A 19,344-nucleotide genomic window follows, 5' to 3' on the forward strand; every position below is an offset into this window, starting at 1 on the left:
AGAAGCTGGTGAACCGTCTTTTAACATCAGGCGACAGGCGTATAAAACACTGTCCACACCATACACACCTACCTACCATACTGTTGCTCAGCCCCACTGGAAAAGCTTTCTCGTAACAGGCAACGAAGCCCTTTGGGATTCGTGCACAGGATTACTTCTAGAGATGGGTGTGGCCGGTCTTCATGTTTTACATTGCGGTGGGAGCAGATTTCGAACTTGGCTTCTCCAAAGGGCTAGACTTGTTTTAGACTAGATGAATTCAATAGTGTGCACTGATGGCTCCAAGCAAGGGATTTCCCTTGGCTGCTCTGACATGTTCCCAGACCATGTCACCAGGATTCGCCTTCCTGACAAGTATACTGTTTTCTCAGCAGAGCTCCGCACTATCCTGAAGGCACTGGAGCCGATGAGCCGTATTCGGGGAAACGGTTTGTCGTTTGTTCAGATTCCCTTTGTGCCTTACAAGAGTTACAGAACTTGTACCCAGCTGAGGAGTTGGTCTAGCTGAGATATGACCAACTGTACTTGCTCCAACAGCAGGGTAAGCAGGTGTCATTCTGCTTGGTGCCAGGTCATGTAGGGATATGGGGAAATGAACAGGCTGATCGGACTGCTGAGAAGGCTTGCAGAGGACAGGATGTGGCACAGTGCCCTATTCCCTTGCAGGCTGCCATTTCTGCACTACACAGGAAGTGCATGCAGCTGTGGGATGAGGAATGGGTGGTGGTGACAGCCAATAAGCTGTAGTTGGTGAAGTCAACAACCAGGCCGTGGCGTTCCTTCTGCCAGTTGCTCAGGCGGGATGAAGTGACCCTCACACGTCTTAGAATTGGGCACTGCCCTCTAATACATAGATAGGTTTTTACTATGGCGAGAGGCTATGTTTTGTGATGCTTGTGGCATGCACATCTCTATTCGCCATATTTTAACAGAGTGCACTTTATATCATGATGCAAAGGCAGAAGTAAATATTGGTGGGGATTGGCCCTCTAATTTAGCTGATGATCAGACGAGTGTAAGATTTTAAAGTTTTGTGATGTGCCTGGACTCTGGCCTAAACTTTTAGGCTAGAGGTTTTAGTGTGTTGCAGAGTGGCTGGCTTCTCCATTTTATATTATTGTGGTCAGCCAGCCACATCCATCTGCTATATTGTTTTAGCTCCTTATACCACTTTTATTACTGACGCAATACTTTGTTCCGTGGTTCTGTGCGGGTACACTCACAGTTGTCCAACTTTTGTTTCCTGTGTTTTGCGTGCTGTTTTATCTCCCTGTTTTGTGTATTTTACTGATACTTGTCTCAATCCGTTTTTGGGTGGGGGCATGGGTGCTAAAGACCTTGCTGTCGTGTGCCCATACCAACATGTCACAGGGCAGGTGTTTTTTGTTCCACCCCCTCCCCCCCCCCCCCCCTCTCTCTCTCTCTCTCTCTCTCTCTCTCTCTCTCTCTCTCTCTCTCTCTCTCTCTCTGAGGCACTTGTTAGAGCTGAAACTGACTTGCTATACAGTTTGAGCTTCATCAAGACATCCTATTTGAAAATACTGAAAGTTCATCATGAGGGAGCTAAAACAATATAGCGGATGGATGTGGCTGGCTGACCACAATAATATAAAAAGGCAGCCACTCTGCAACACACAGCAGAGTAAACTGATGAAGCTGGTGAGGTGTCATGTCATGCCTGTTAGTGTCAAATGCTGTTTATGTAGCAAGCTTGAAAGTTTCTTTCCCTAATACACTGGCTCACTTGCAGGGACATTTTAGAAGTTTCTTAAGGTTGCTAACTGTCTTACATCCACAAAACTGAATTTGAGAAAAATAGTAAATTTTCTAACTGATTATGGTAAATATACAGTACAATCACAATGTGACTACTGCTTGTGTTAGATGTCAGTGTGCAATAATCACTCGGACAGCAGGTGGCGGTACCAGTGAAGTGCGTAGAGAGAGAGAGAGAGAGAGAGAGAGAGAGAGAGAGAGAGAGAGAGAGAGCGTGCGTGCGTGCATGCGCAGTGCAAAAAAAAGAGTGCAATCGTAGACATAATGTGGAAACAGAGCATTTATCTGACGTCCGAAAGAGCATTATCATTCGCTTTCGAACCGATTGTGGGAGCATTTCCAAAAAGGCTAAGTTTGTAAACTGTTTGCATGTTGCCGTGGTTAAAAAATGCCGTGCATGGCAAAATGGCGCTATCCAAAACCGGCGTCGAGGCATCTGTGGTGCACCATGAGCCATAGATAACAGGGGTAACGACGAGTGCAGAAAGGTGTATGGGTGAATGGACCTGCAGCTGTTGTGAAACTGACTGCCCAGATCAAACAAGGGCTACTAACAGTGTCTTCTCAATGACTGTTCAGCAAACGTTGATGTGCATGGGCTTCTGCAGCACTCAGCTGGCTCATGTACTCATGCTGACTGCTGTTCTTCTGCGATAATGGCTGGAATTTGCATTCCAGTACTGCAGCTGGACATCCACTGTGTGGCAGCAGGTGCCTTTTCAGATGATTCGCATTTTATGCTCTATTGAACAGATGGACATTGTTGTGTACAGCATGAAACGTCTGATAGCAAACACTGTAAAGCAATGGGTGGAAGCATTATGGACTGAGGAATGTTTTTGTGCCATTCAGTCTTTGATATCGTCATCCTGAAAGGTACAATGTATCAATAAGTATCCATCTATCCTTGAAGTTCATTCTACCTCTACGTACAGTTTGTTCAGTTTGTTTTTCTCAGCACGATGGCATCTGCTAGCAGGATAATACAACATTTCACACAGCTCACAGTGTACATGATGGTTCAAAGAGTACTAGGATGAGTTGATTGTACTCGCTTGATCACTAAAACTATCCAGGTTTAAATCCAGTCAAGAAACCGTGGGACCACATCAGTTGGGCTGTTTATGCCATTGACCTCCAATTCAGAAACTTAGAGCAGCTGTCCTCAGCACTGGAGTTGGCATGGCTCTACATCCCTGTCAGTATCTGCCACAACCATAATCGCTCTCTTCCTGCTCATCTGCACTGCGAAAGGTGGTATGCAAGCTCTTGACAGGTGGTCACATTGTGACTGGAAAGTGTATAAATATTATTATGTAGGTCTGGAGTAGATAATCACTGTGGCCACTTTAGAAGGCTCAGTATGGGAGTTTGTAGAATAAATATCACACTTAACTTGTTTTGAATGTGTGTGCAATAATATTTCAGAACATTAACATAACTATTTTTCAAAATGTATACAGATTTTTAAGGGGTTCTACAAAATTTGATGTTCTGAAGACACTTACAGTTACATGCAGCATATATAATTGAGAGCTGAATACCATTGAGAGTACTCTGGAGCAGTTGAGAAAGTATTCCAGGAAAGTTTCTCATCTGCTGATCACTGTCAAAGAGCTGTAGATTGCGTTTTGCATTGCGGTGTTGCGTTTTGTGTTGCGTTTTGCGGTGTTGCGTTTTGTGTTGCGTTTTGCGGTGTTGCGTTGCGGTGTTGCGTTGCGGTGTTGCGTTGCGGTGTTGCGTTGCGGTGTTGCGTTGCGGTGTTGCGTTGCGGTGTTGCGTTGCGGTGTTGCGTTTTGCGTTGCGGTGCGGTGTTGCGGTGTGGTCTAGTAGAATGTAGAAATAAGCCTGGAGAGACAGAATAATTAACTAAAGTTGATGAAGCTAATGGTTAGGCTACAGTAGACCTCTTTCCACACATAGATTAAAAAACCTTACTATTACTATGCATCACACAGGACATCGATTGTGGCAGAAAAATGCAGTATCATATGTTAATTACGGTGGGGAATTATTGGCACAACTCGTTGTATTCAACTGTCCTTTTTTGATAGGACAGCATTTCTAGAATTTTGTAATGCCTTTCCTTCCATTTTCGGTAACAGATAATGATTTTTTTTTTTTTTTTGGGGGGGGGGGGGTCGAGGGTTAGGGTGTTACAAAGCAATAGCCCAAATTTTTGGAAGATCTTGTGTGACAAAGCATTATTTAAAAAATTCGTCAAACTACAGTTTGCTGCCAACATTTTTTGTTTTATGGAAAGCTGTACAAGAAAGCTCTCAAATCCAATGATAACATTATGACCAATTTGTTTAGAACTAAATAACAGATAAACTGTAACCTAAAAAAAAGTCACCAGTGGAAGCTCCTTCAAAGTGCAACCTCACTTGGTGACAGCTATTAAACAATTTCATCATGAAAGGCATTGCTATACTTTGATTTCTTGTATGCCTCAGGCCTAACCTCATGCCACTGCTTCTGCAGTACCCAAAAGAGGACTCCAAAGGGCAAAGACTGTACTCTGAAAATCATGCAATGAAAGGTTCAGCAGCAATTTTGAAGCACACACAAAATAGGGAGGTTGTGTTCTTTTAGTGGATGAGAAAGTGGGGAAAACTGCCATCTCTCACACTGGTGATTCACAATATTGGTGGGGAAGGAAACTTCAGATTTTTAATTTGGCTGCTGCTGGCAAGGAGGTCCATTTGTACAAACAAAATACCTGTATTTGAAAGTTTATTAGTAACAATATTTACTAATTGTTGAATGGTAAGCAGGAAACCTTGCTATAATAACAATATCATCTTCACTAGTTTCTCATAGGTCTTTTGTTCTAAGACAGCCATCAAAATTTGCTTGTTTGGAGTGTTCAGATTTTATTTAGTAAATAGCCGGTGGTTTTTGTCCACTAGCCACTCACTGTCACGTTTTTGGGGGGGAGGGGGGTTGGAGGGTTTGCCATTTTCAAGGAATAAATTGTGAGCTTTCATTTATTCTTTTGACTATTAAGATAATTGCTTGTCACATACATATTACACATGACTCTCCCGCAGTAAGGGTGTTCTTAATATTTCATAGAATGTTTAAAGTATGGTAAAAAAGGAGGGGGAATACTTTGGTGTATGGTTTATATTACCTTTATCTAAAGAGAATTTCTTTTTATTTCTGTATGAGAGAAAGGTGGTGATATAATTCACGAATGACATTTTCAAACTGCCAAAGCCTGTTATATCTTTTATTTTGGAGTAATTTGTCATAGAGTATCATCAAGTTCACAAGTACTGGAAATAAGGCATTGAAGGACAATTGCTTAACATCGGATAAAAGTGAGCCATGAGCCCACTATTTTGAGTGTTATGGCTCAACAAATAAGCCTACTTCATACTCAGCACAGGAGACTCATAACTCACTTAAATGTCTAATGTCAACAAACTGCCCTATACATACCCCACAAGTCACCATACACCCAGCATTGCGAAACTGCTGTAAATAGTGGAGGAGAATATATTATTGATGATGACCAAAGTCTCTGTTAATTGAATCCGTTGTGTTTATTAAACTTACAGGAAAACACTATGAACTTATACACCAACCCAATCAGTACTAAATAAATCCTTTCATGGCAGGCGGGACGTGTGTCCCACATATAAATTTCTTGCGCTGAGTCGACAGATTTGAAAGTCACAAATCTATGTGATGGTGCGATCTAGTGTTGCATGTATTACCTATTTGGAGCCGGCAGGCTGATTGTTTCATATATAATGCTAGGGTTGGCGATTTTTGTGTGGTTTTGGCTATATTCTTTTTAGAATAGTAATCACTGCAACTTTCTGGTGACTTGTGATTATATTTGGTTAGTAAAAGAATTACTTGGTGGCTGATGATTATTTTCTTTTACTTGAATATAAATAAGGCAAATGTAAAACATTCCCTCTTGGGACATCATTGTTAACAGTACTGATTGAACATATGTCGTCGTCATGGGTGATGTTGCCTTATTTCATGACTGAAAAAAACTGACACTCTGCTACCAAAATAACAGTACTCCCTTCTTACTTGCACTGGTCTTGTATTATTTCTTGGCACAGCAAAAGTTAACTCCAGATCTCACTGTCGTCACCTGTTGTTACTGGACTGACATACTAATTAAAAATTGTATGTGCTGATAAAGAGAAGCAAAGAAATTGTGGACTGAGGGTTATGATTAGTGCACTTTCAAATTCATGCAACAATGGTCCTCAGAAAATATTGCCAAGGATGGGAAGCAGAAGATTGCATATTTCATCAATTCTTCAATTGCGGTTCTTCCTTACATAATTATAGTTAAAGTAAACAACTTTACTACTAAGTATCAATTTCATCTATAATATATAGTATTGTATCATTTGGCTGGCTCACAGATAGTTCAAAAGATGCCAACAGCTTCAAAGAAGCCTATCGCAGAGTTTGTAGGAAACATCCATGCTCCCTCAAGACGGATCTGCAGAAGCATGCAACCAGGAAATCTTAAGTCTCAAAAATGAAAGCCCAGTACCCTCAAAAGGAACAGCAGAAATTAAATAATTTTGTATAAGTCATTAATGAAGCTGGGAAGAAAAAGTGTTACTAGTAGCTGTTCATATACCAGTGCACTCATCGATAAAAACAGTTTATCGTCTAGGAGTCTTAATCAAGTGACTAAAGAAAACACCAAGAATTCAAACCCAAATGCTGTGCTCTCATCAAACGTTATTGCACCATATTTGCTTCATGTTTTATTGCATGACATTGGTAATGAGCCCCACTCATTAATTACAGATGAGAGCACCACTGTGGAGGACACAGATTATCTATGTATTTGTGAGAGATAGTCCAGCATGGGAAAAGAGACAATAAATGTAGACTTTTTTGGGTTACTAGAGGTCGAGAAATCAATGGCTGTGATTTTGTATGAAGCACTTAAGTTGTAATCGCAAAAGTTGTCAACAGATGTAAATAAAATGCTGGTGATGGGAACGAACAGTGGTAGCAATTTATGTGGGATATGGAATTCAGTTTCTGCTGTATGCAGAAAAGACAATAATAAAATCCAACTAACTTGGTGCATTTGTCTTTTAGCTTACAATGCTGCATCACAGGCAGCTGAAGTGCTTCCTGTAAAACCTAGATTTCGGGTTCAGGGAAATTTACAATTGGTTTCATTCCAGCCCATTACAGAAACTAGAACACCAAATTTTATTTACATTTCTCAATAATAATAATAATAATAATAATAATAATAATAATAATAATAATAATAATAATAAACCCCGTGGAGGCCCAGGAAAAGAATAGGCCTCCGGTACGTTCTGCCAGTCATAAAAGGCAATGAAAAGAACAAACTACTAATAGGGCTAACCCCCCTTTTAGTGTGATTAGTTGGTTCAGGACAGAACTAATGAAGTCTCGGACAAGCGCTGTCATGGTTGGGGACGATGCTTGAACCGTATGCCTGTCCACAATGGTAATGACAGTGCTAGCCACACGGAAAATGATTTAAATCCAAATAGAGGTGTTTTGCAGGATATGCTTCCTGCAACCACTCTAGAAGAAAAACAGAGACAGAGGATGAGATGGTCAGATGAAGTTAACAGACACCTCATGTTCTGTGATTTCCAAGCAACAAACTTAGGAACCAACACAACTGGATACAGATCACAAGTATACACAACATTTATTACCAGATACCCAGAATTAAAATTTTTAACAGAACAACGACTAGCTGATCAGATTCGTGTAATAATCAAAAATAACAGGATACCCCAGTCAGAATTAGAAAACATGAAACAACAAGTCCAACAAATACTGGAACAAAATAATGTGCAAGAAGAAGAAGAAGAAGAAGAGAATACAGTAATGGACTCAAACATCCCAGAGTGAACGAACAAAGAACAACACACATCAATTAAACAATCAGAGGAAAACGATATCTTAAGACAGCCACCAGAACAAGCGCAAATAGAACACGAAGTGACAAACGTTAGATATAGAAGAAAAATTTCAGCTGACATATATAGAATATAAAGACACACAGACAGACATTAGACCATTCTTGCATAGACCACCAAATAACCACAAGTCGAAACAACAACAACAACAACAACAACAGCAATCAACAGAATCATACACAACAAAATAAATGAAAATACAACTATGGAAGGGTTACAACTACTGGTTTATATAGGAGCACTCACTACACTAAATATACACACTAGGCAGAGATCAGAACCGACCAACACACAGAAGAAACCCACAAAACCAGCATGGCAACACAGGCTACAGATCAGAATAGAAAAACTGAGAAAAGACATCGGACAGCTAACACAATTTATAAGAAATGAAATGTCAGAAAAAAAACGAAAAAGGTTAGGTAAAATCTCACAACAAGAAGTGATAGAGCAATTAGATGAAAAGAAGCAGAAATTACAAGCATTGGCCAAACGACTTAGAAGATACAAAAAAAGTGAAAATAGAAGGAAACAAAACCAAACATTCAACACAAACCAAAAGAAATTTTACCAGACAATAGATAACACACACATTAAAATAGACAATCCACCAAACATAACAGGCATGCACGGTGGATACAAGCAGAAACAGATACATACAAGATGATACCACAAATGCCTGAAGTGATAATTTTGCAACATGAAGTCACCCAAGCAATTAATTCTACTCACAATTGGAAAGCCCCTGGAAAAGATAAAATAGCAAATTTCCGGCTAAAGAAATTCACCTCAACACATTCACATCCAACTAAATTATTTAACAGTTACATTGCAGACCCATACACATTCCCTGATACACTTACATATGGAAAGACTTATCTGAAACCTAAAGATCAAGCAGACACAGCAAACCCAGCTAAATATCGCCCCATAACGTGCCTACCAACAATATACAAAATATTAACTTCAGTCATTCCACAGAAATTAACAACACATACAACACAGAACAAAATTATAAATGAAGAACAAAAAGGCTGTTGCAAAGGAGCACGAGGATGTAAAGAGCAACTGATAATAGATGCAGAAGTGACATATCAAGCTAAAACTAAACAAAGGTCGCTACACTATGCATACATTGATTACCAAAAAGCTTTTGATAGTGCACCCCACTCATGGTTACTACAAATATTGGAAATATACAAAGTAGATCCTAAATTGATACAGTTCCTAAACATAGTAATGAAAAATTGGAAAACCACACTTAATATCCAAACAAATTCAAATATCACACCACAGCCAATACAGATTAAGCGTGGAATATACCAAGGAGACTCATTAAGTCCTTTCTGGTTCTGCCTTGCTCTGAACCCACTATCCAACATGCTAAATAATACAAATTATGGATACAATATTACTGGAACATACCCACACAAAATCACACATTTGCTATACATGGATGATCTAAAACTACTGGCAGCAACAAATCAACAACTCAACCAATTACTAAAGATAACAGAAGTATTCAGCAATGATATAAATATGGCTTTTGGAACAGACAAATGTAAGAAAAAGAGCATAGTCAAGGGAAAACACACTAAACAAGAAGATTACACATTGGATAACCACAGCGACTGCATAGAAGCGATGGAAAAAACAGATGCCTATAAATATCTAGGATACAGACAAAAAATAGGAATAGATAATACAAATATTGAAGAAGAACTAAAAGAAAAATATAGACGAAGATTAACAAAAATACTGAAAACAGAATTGACAGCAAGAAACAAGACAAAAGCTATAAATACTTATGCTATACCAATACTGACCTACTCATTTGGAGTAGTGAAATGGAGTAACACAGACCTAGAAGCACTCAATACACTTACACGATCACAATGCCACAAATATAGAATACATCACATACATTCAGCAACTGAAGGATTCACATTAAGCAGAAAGGAAGGAGGAAGGGGATTTATCGACATAAAAAACCTACATTATGGACAGGTAGACAATTTAAGAAAATTCTGTATAGAACTAGCAGAAACTAGCAAAATACACAAAGCAATCACTCATATAAATACATCGGCTATGCCACTGCAATTTCATAACCACTTGTACAACCCTTTAGATCACGTAACATCAACAGATACGAAGAAAGTAAATTGGAAAAAGAAAACACTACATGGCAAGCACCCGTATCATCTAACACAGCCACACATCGATCAAGATGCATCCAACACGTGGCTAAGAAAAGGCAATATATACAGTGAGACGGAAGGATTCATGATTGCAATACAGGATCAAACAATAAACACCAGATATTACAGCAAGCATATTATTAAAGATCCCAATACCACAACAGATAAATGCAGACTTTGCAAACAACAAATAGGAACAGTAGATCACATCACAAGCGGATGTACAATACTAGCAAATACAGAATACCCCAGAAGACATGACAATGTAGCAAAAATAATATATCAACAGCTTGCCTTACAACATAAACTTATAAAACAACATGTTCCCACATACAAGTATGCACCACAAAATGTACTGGAGAACCATGAATACAAATTATACTAGAACAGAACCATTATAACAGATAAAACACCACCACATAACAAACCTGACATCATACTCACCAATAAAAAGAAGAAATTAACACAACTAATCGAAATATCCATACCCAATACAACAAATATACAAAAGAAAACAGGAGAAAAAATTGAAAAATACATCCAACTGGCTGAGGAAGTCAGACATGTGGCATCAGGATAAAGTTGACATTATACCAATTATACTATCAACTACAGGAGTCACACCACACAATATCCACCAGTACATCAATGCAATACAGCTACATCCAAATGTATATATACAAATACAGAAATCTGTAATTGTTGATACATGTTCAATTATCCGAAAGCTCCTAAATGCAATGTAACATATACCATACAGTTAAAAGGAAGTCACGCTTGATCAAGGTCCGCGTCACCTTCCATTTTTAATCAGACATAACGTCTGAGACAAGAAAGAAATAATAATAATATGAAAACATTTCAGATTTTAGCTCTAAACGCAGCCAGGTGGCTAAGTAGGTATAACATAGTAAACAAAATATTAGAGCTCTATGAAGAATTAAAATCACATTTACATACTGTGGTAGACAAAGAAAAATGCGTTATGGCAAGGACACTAAATGAGATGTTGCAAGATGGTGTCAGATATGTATATTTAACATTTCTGAAACACATTTTTTTGAAGTAACTAAAATGAATAATTTGTCAGCACACAAATATCAAAATTGTACATGTCTATGATGGTAATGAATGTCACTTGTGTTGATAACTAGAATGGTTTACAAAGCAGTGCAAAATTGTTAGCAAGAAATAATTGTTTCTGTTGAAAATGATTTATTGTATCTAGATAATAAAGGTACTGACCTACATTCAGAATGTTATAATGCGTTGTCAAAAATTTAGTTCAAAGTGAGTAAGTTGCTTCAATTGCAGATCAGAGCAAAGCAGCTTAGATATTAATTCAACAACTTCTAAAAAGGTTGCCCACAAACTTGACTACCTTTAAGTCCAGTATTTCAGTCCTAAGATATGCTTGTCACAAGCATCAAAAGTGAATGTCAAAGATCTGCCATTAATAGATATTTACATAACAAATCCTCCCTGCAGTGTGGGGGGGCTAGAATAGACTTGCGGTCCTTCCTTGCCTGTCATAAGAGGCAACTAGTAGGAGTCTTTATTGGTTCAAGTTTATCTTAGTCTTGTGACTGTTCTTTAGATTTCTTAAGGTTTTCCTCTTTTCACTTCTTAACACTTTCCCCCCTCACATTTTTTGACTTTTTACATTCTGGTCCCTTTTTTTGGGTTTTGACCTAGACTTTTCAAATTTTACTTAGGATTGTGTAGCATCGGGGCAGATGATCTGCAATGAAAGGGATCAAACTTAATGGTGGCCATGCCAACACAGCTGTCTCATCACTCAGGAATAGTGATTTTAATGCAGGAGTTTATAATTGTAAGGCATTTATGTCATTGACCATGCCTCAGGATGAGAGCCCGGCAAGGAGAAATGGAAGTAGCCAGTTTGCTTTGTTCTGGGTGTGTTCCTGCACTGACAGTGGCTCTTGCTTCAATGAAGCCAATGTTTTTCATTGAATATACTGAAGATCAGAGAAACTGAGAAATGGACCTTTGCTGATCAGAACATCACATGCTTAACCAATCGTGAACACTTCCGGCTTGTGTTAAGTTCTGAAGTATACCATTCACCATGTCTCCTCCTAATGAGCTCGGTAGAATTCAAGGTGTTATGTTCCATCAGGACCTAAAGTTACAAACTGATGAGTTTGTACTACCTGGTGCAGTGTGGAGTCGATTTTGCTTGCTGCGTCCAGAAGGTACCCAAGGATAATAGTGGACACTGGAGCTTTTATCCTAGCCTTTGATGGCAACATTTTGCCTGGGAAGGTTAAGGTCATAGTTTATAAGTGTGATGTCAGGCCTTACCTTCCTCCTCTGGTGAGATGTTTTAAGTTCCAAAGGTTTGGACACATGTCCTCCTGCTGTTCCAATGAGGCTGTCTGTGGTGCATGTGGACGGGTGTCCCAAGAGGGCAGCCCTTGTGACCAACCCCCTCCATTTGTCAACTGTCCAGAACCGCACCATCTTTGTTACCGTAATGTTCATTGTTTAAGAGGGAGAATTCTGCCTATCTTATCAAGATACATGGAAAAGGTTTGAAGCACTTCATCACACACACACACACACACACACACACACACACACACACACACACACACACACACACCTATAGCACCAGTGGTTCCCCCACTATCGGTGTGGCCAGAGATGCCTAGCCATTCTATGGCATCAGGGATGAGCACACCTGTCAAGGTTCCCCCTCTTAAGACAAGGACCAGCAGCCACAGGCTGAGGGCTGAAGAAAAGTACAATTCTCATCACTCCCAGAAGATAAAATGGGGAAATCTTCACAGAAGTTGAAGTCTTAGGAGGACAAGAAGGAAGGTAAATTACTTTCTGAGGCTTCAGGTGTTCTGCTCCCAAGCCCTACAGCAGTCGAGCCTATGCACATGGATGACAGATCACAGAATCAGGTGGACCACAACCTGGTAAGAAAGTAATCTTATCCATATTTTGTATTCTCAGCTTTCTCAGACCTGACACCAACACTCCTTCAATGGAACCGTAACAGCTACGGTTGTCATTTGACCGAACTCAGCAATTTAATGGCTACTTACTCCATAATAGGCATAGCACTTCAGGAAACACTGTTTACGACAACATAACTATCTGTTCTGAAAAACTACCAACCGTACTGTACAAATCGTGTTAATGCCGAGAGAGCGTACATTGGGGTCTGTACCCTCATATGTACTGTTACTTCCAGAGAGCAGGTGCCCCTTACCATTGCTCTAGAGGCCATGGCCATTAGTGTCTACATATCAATTCAGTTGACAATATGTAATGTTTATGTACCCCCAAATGGACCTTTACAATTACACGATCTGTTAGTCAGTGGAACCTCTATCTACCTTCCCTTCATCTTATAGGGGGACTTAAATGCCCGTAATACCCTGTGGGGTAGTGACACTGTCTCATTGATGCCAAGATACTAGAACACCTTTCAGAAATGGATGTCTGCTTACTCGACACTGGAGCTGCAACCCATTTCCGTGTGGCCCACGGAACATTATCAGCTATTGATCTCACAGCTTGTAGCCTGAGTATCTTCCCCCAGATTCAGTGGCGCATCCATAGTGATCTTTGCGACAGCGACCATTTTCCTATTATTCTCTCGCTCTCCGCTCCCAGACATCTGGAACATGCTCAACGTTTGTTGCTTTGGAAAGCTGATTGGTGGGATTTCTCCTCTGCAGCCGCTTTTCCAGCCAGTTGTGTGACTGATATCAACAAATTGATACAGGATACTATTGATACTATTAATCATACTACAACAGCAGTGATAACCTACTCCACAGACTCATCGTGATGACCACTGGTGCAGTGGTGGTCTGAAGGTAAAGACGCAGCTATCAGGAACACCACATGGCACTTCAAAAGCACAAGTGCCACCCGTCTATGGATAATCTGATAGCATTCAAGATACTCTGGGCAAAAGCACGGCTTTTAATAAAGAAAAGGATGCAGGAGTGTTGGGAGCAATATGTCATTTATGTGATCCCACACCCCATTGCCCCAGATATGGACTAAACTCTGCTGCATTTGTGGCCGTACACCATCCATGGCGGTTCGTGGCATCCTTGTCAGTGGTAACATCTGCACTGATCCCGTGGTACTTGCCAAATATTTTGTGACACACTTTACTGAGGTGTCCACTTGCAGTCATTCCCAGCCTCATTTCATGACCTGGAAACACCTTATAGAACACTGCCCGCTATCTTTCCATGCACACGGCTCTCTATGATACAGTGTCACTTTTTGTGAATGGGAGCTTTGCAGCACTTTGGCAGTGTTTTGTGATACGGCTCCTGGACCCAACAAAATCCCCAACCAAATGCTCGAACATCTTCGTGCCTACAGCATGAAACACACCCTCGGGCTTTTTAATAGCATTGGCGGGAGGGAGTATTTCCATCTCAATGGTGGGAAGGTATTATTATTCCTGTCCTCAAACTGGTAAAGGACCCACATATTTTAACTAACTACTGACAAATCTTTCTAATGAATGGGCTGTGAAAGCTATTTGAACAAATGGTCGACCACTGCCTTTGTGGGCCCTTGAAGCCGGAGGGCATATATAAAGATTCCAAAGTGGCTTTTGGGCCCACCACAAATCGCCTGGTTCTTTTGGAATCTGCAGTGTGCAATGCTTTTGTGCATCACCATCTGATTGCTGTGTTATTTGACCTACTGAAGGGATACGATACCACCTGGCAACATCACATCCTGTCTTCACTGCATAAGTGGGGTTTACGGGCAGTTTACCCACATTTGTCCAGAAATACCTAGGTCTCCTTTTTCTTTTTCCTTTGGGTTCGGATAGATTAGACTCTCAGCAACCAATATGTACAGGAAACTGGAATTCCTCATGGGTTGGTTCTGAGTATAATGCTCTTTGCTATTGCCATCAATGATATTGTAAATGCAGTGGGCCCCAAAATCTTTGCGTCACTGTGTGTGGATAGTCTTTGCCTGTACCGTGCCTCTGCATCACTGTGCACCACTGAGCACCACCTTCAGTGAGCTGTCTGGAGAGTTCATGACTGGGCCTTGAATCATGGCTATCAATTTTCCCTGGAAAAAAAGAATTATGCATTTATGTCGACTCCAGACTGTACACCTGCACCCAGAAATTGATCTTGCTGACCAGTTACTTGAACTTGTTGAAACTTTCAAATTCATCCTGTAGATCATGTGCTGACTCAAAATGCTGCTCCATAGATTGTGATCTTGTGCACTTTGGATCCAGTTGTCATGGACTCCTAGCTGGCAAAAGTCTTTCTGTAGCTCGTCCTCCAATCGCTTTCTGAGTTTTCCCATAATTACGGCTTTTGCCCAAGCTAGTCACTCTTAACACTATGTTGAAGAGTAGTATGATAATACATCACCTTGTCATAACCCTTGGCTGACCTCAAATTCTTTAGAGTTTTCTTCCCACTTTTACTTGGCATTTTGTGCTGGTGATTAGTTTATATGGGAATTCCACCTCCATTAGGCCTGATAACATCTTTTTCCTTTTAACACTATTATAGGCCTGTTCGAAGTCTATAAAAAGCCGATGTTTATCCACAGTACATTCATAACACTTTTCCATTATTTGCCTTACAGTGAAGATCTGGTTATCTGTTCATCTGCTCCATCAAATCACACAGTGGTAGTCTCAAAGTACTTCTTCTGTAAGTGAAGAAAGTCTCACACAAATGACTTTGGCTAATGCATTGTATGCAGCACTGAATAAAGGGATACCATGGTAATTTTCACAGTTTGCTTTATCCTTTTCAATCAGGTAAAAAATGGTCAGGATCCACTGGTTTGGCATCACTTCCTTTTCCCAAGTTTCATCTATCAGTTGGTCATATCTTGTCATATATTCACCTCCACCCCTGATGACCTCTGCTGAAATGTTGTAGTGGTAGGCGAATTCAATGCAAAAATGGGAAAAGGAGCCTTTAGAGAAACAGTAGGAAATGAATCTGCATGAGATGACGAATGAAAATGGACAGGGACTTCCAGACTTTGCGATGGGCAATACGCAGTGATAGTGAAGAGTATGTTACTACAAAGAAGGAACATAAGGAAAGCCACATGGTGCTCACCAGATGGCACTACTTTTAATTAAATTGACAATTTAGTAATTGAAATGAGACATGCGTCTGACATTGTTGAAGTTGATAGCTGCAGGAGGCTGCCTGCAACTCGAATCATTATATGGTAAGAGTGAAACACAGTATAGCTATCTTTAGAGCCAGAGCGAAGAGAGAAGCTCCACGAAGATACAATGTATCCAAATTAAAAGAGAAGGGAGTATGTGAAAAGTATGAAACAGAACTGCAGAAGAAGTTTGAAGCCAAACAAAGCTGGTCTGTGGAAAGCATTGAAGGGGAATATGATGAAAGATGTTCTACAAGGAACTGCAGAAGTAAATTGAGGTAGAGAAGAAACGGTGGAAAGGGCAGGATGGTTTGTTGAAGGTTGTAAAAAGGCGATGGCAGAGAGAATGATGCAAGAAAGAAAATGATAAACAGGGCAACAAGAGCTCATACGGCAGAATTCATGAAGAAAACGAAAGACAAGAATTAGAGAAGAAATGGGTTGTAGAGCTAGAAGAAGAATATAACGACCAAGAAGAGAGTTCAGGAATTGAAGAAAGGCTTCTAACCATGTACTGTATTCTGTAGAGAGAAAGAAGGAAATTTTATTAGTGGAGAGCAGATTTTAACCAGTGGTCTGAATATTTCAGTGAGCTGTTGAGCTTTGAAACGTTTGAACCACTCAAAAACTCGCATACTTAATAAACAGTCTTCGCAATGCACATCTTTTAGCAGGAGACAATTTGCGGTAGCAGTTTTTTCCAAATCCCATGTGAAACTTAACAATTTGTTGCACATTTCTTTCCGGCGAAACGCAATAAGTCACATCCAACTGAGAATACATCCATCGGTCGTTCATCTTTGGCGCACGCGTAGTTGCTCTGTGACAGTATCAGTCCAGTTATTTTATACACACACCTCGTATGTGGTTTCAAACAGGCTACGTGTAAGGGAAAGAGTACCAGAAATTTTTGCAATCAATAACGTGTGATTTTATACACGAAATTAAGACTTGTAAGTAATTCAAAAGGGGAAGCAGGTTCAAAGCAGTGTCGAACTGAATACTGAATAATTTGAATTTAAATTTCCCTTTTTTTTTTTTTTTTTTTTTTTTTTTTTTTTTTTTTTTTTGGGAGCTTATGGTAAATTCCCAGTATCATCTCTGCAAAATTTCAGACTTCTTCCTCCACAGTGCTGAAACTTCCATCTGCATACATCACTGTTATCAGCTGACAGAGAGGAAGGAACAACTGTTTATTTTTGCTCTCCTGATAGCAATATTATTTTTCTTGCTCCACTCCGTAAAGTACTACCGCATGCCCTACTCAAAGAGTGTAAAGTGTACGTGACGCTGCCCGTGATAGTCCAGGAACCGCATCGTCATTCGTCAATAGATGTACGAGGGGAAGTCAAAAAGTAAAGGGACTTTCGCAGTTTCTCGCCGTATGGCTTGTTAACACTGCTAGTATACAGTGCTGAAGTATTGTTGCCTGTAACAGTTCTCTTGTAACCGCATTAGTTGTCGTATTGAAGCAGACTGTGAAACATGGCAGCTCTATTGTCGTTATGCACTAAGGAGGAAATGAGGGCAGTGATTCGCAGTTTGTTTGCAGAAATTATTCGTCGAATACAAGCGCATTATAGTGACAGCTGCTTATGGCGCAGCAAGATCTACGAATGGATAGAGCGCTTCAAACAAGGAAGAACTTCTCCATGCGACGAGGAAAGATCGGGCAGGCCCTCGACGTCAGCAACTCAGGACAATTTGGAAGTCGTTGAGGATATGTCGTAAACATTTGGCCCGTTATCGTGGCGGGGAGATGGATTTTTACAGCAAATCGTTGTTGTTGACGAAACGTGGGTGCATCACCACGAACCGGAAAGTAATACTGCGAGCATTGTTCCGAAGCATCAATCAATCACCAGAAGTTAGGAGTATCTAAACGTCAACCATCAGCTGGTAAGGTTATGTTAACGCTGTTCTGGGACACGGAAGGTGTGGTAGCCGTTAATTTTACCGCAAGAGGCGAACTGTGAACAGTGAGAACTATTGTGATGTGTTGCGAAGAAAACTGAAACCTGCAATCAGATCCAAACATCGAGGAAAACTGCGAGAAAGTGTTATCATACAGCAAGATGGCCGAAACAGAGAATTGAAGTGCTGGAAACACCCGCCATGCAGTCCAGACCTGGTTCCAAGCGATTTCCATACATTTGGACCATTGAAGGAAACTCAGGGGAAGACGATTTGCAGCCGATGCAGAAGTCATTAATGCCGTGCCGTGCTACCGAATCAGATAATTATGAAACGCTGGACAAAGTACGTTGAAGCGCAGAGAAGTAAAAAAATGTATGTTTCAGTTTTCCATCATTGGAATAAATATTTCTTTCCTCGAGAGGCCCTTTACTCTTTGACTTCCCCTCGTATTAATGTGCACCACAATGCGGCACGAAAGTCTCTTTGCAGTGCCTGGGTACTCAAGGTTTTGGATTAGATCGCTGAGGTTGGTCCGTTAAAGTACCGCTAATAGGGTGTACCACTTCGGAAATCTGCGTTTGAAAAAAAAAAGAAAAAAAAATTCGCGGTCGCTATTGGAATTAATATGACGGAAAGGGATATTTAAAGTGTAAAACAAAATACTGATACTTGCAAGTTAGTTGTGGGCTGAGATTATTTTTCTTACTGCCGTTTTTATCGCGATCGTTTTGCAACGCCTCGAAATAATTGGCAGGCGCGTCCAAACAGTTAAAAGTTGCGCAGATCCGGATGTTCCCTGTGTACGGCAAGCTGGTCATAGTTCAGTAGGATGACGTGCACGTGTCCGTCAACAGAAACATTCAGAGAGCTTATCATGTCACGTCAGTTTCACATGTGCATATTGCAAGGCATTAGTAGCTCGGTGCATTCACTTCCTGACTTTGAAAGCGGTTGGATAATAGCTTCACATCAGAACAGTCTCACCTGCAGTATACTCTATAACCGGAGCACATGAATACAGTTGAGTTCTTTCAAGGATTCGAATTTGAGTGGCAGGAGCTAAGGCACAATAACCTATCTGGCCCCTACTTCTCCTAGTTTTATACAGTCGTTAGACTTTAAATATTGATATCTATAAATGTTCTGCAATTTCTAATTGCTAAGTTTTCCAGTGGTTATTCACCGACAGTGTAATTAAACAATAATTGGTTTTTCCACGTATTTAGTGAAATAAATTACCTTTATGAATTTTTAGGGTCAGTTGGCTGTCACTGCATAGTGTTGATCCTCTGTAGGTCTCCCTGCATTTTAGT

At 40.3% G+C, this 19,344-nt stretch overlaps 1 protein-coding gene across 2 annotated transcripts in view; it reads left to right on the forward strand.

Annotated features, from left to right (window-relative positions):
- LOC124721187 (adiponectin receptor protein) overlaps positions 1-19,344 on the forward strand; it is an 82,434-nt gene that overhangs the window by 19,395 nt on the left and 43,695 nt on the right. The window contains exon 1 of one of the 2 annotated variants that reach the window (XM_047246028.1): positions 18,932-19,051. The exons of the other annotated variant lie outside the window; for it this stretch is intronic. Within the exon in view, the coding sequence (XP_047101984.1) occupies positions 19,043-19,051 (9 nt within the window). The 5' untranslated portion in view covers positions 18,932-19,042. Of the gene's footprint in view, positions 1-18,931; positions 19,052-19,344 lie in introns of those variants that run through there. 2 annotated transcript variants of the gene reach the window in all.

Source organism: Schistocerca piceifrons, chromosome X (assembly GCF_021461385.2).
Source record: "Schistocerca piceifrons isolate TAMUIC-IGC-003096 chromosome X, iqSchPice1.1, whole genome shotgun sequence".
NCBI lineage: Eukaryota > Metazoa > Arthropoda > Insecta > Orthoptera > Acrididae > Schistocerca > Schistocerca piceifrons.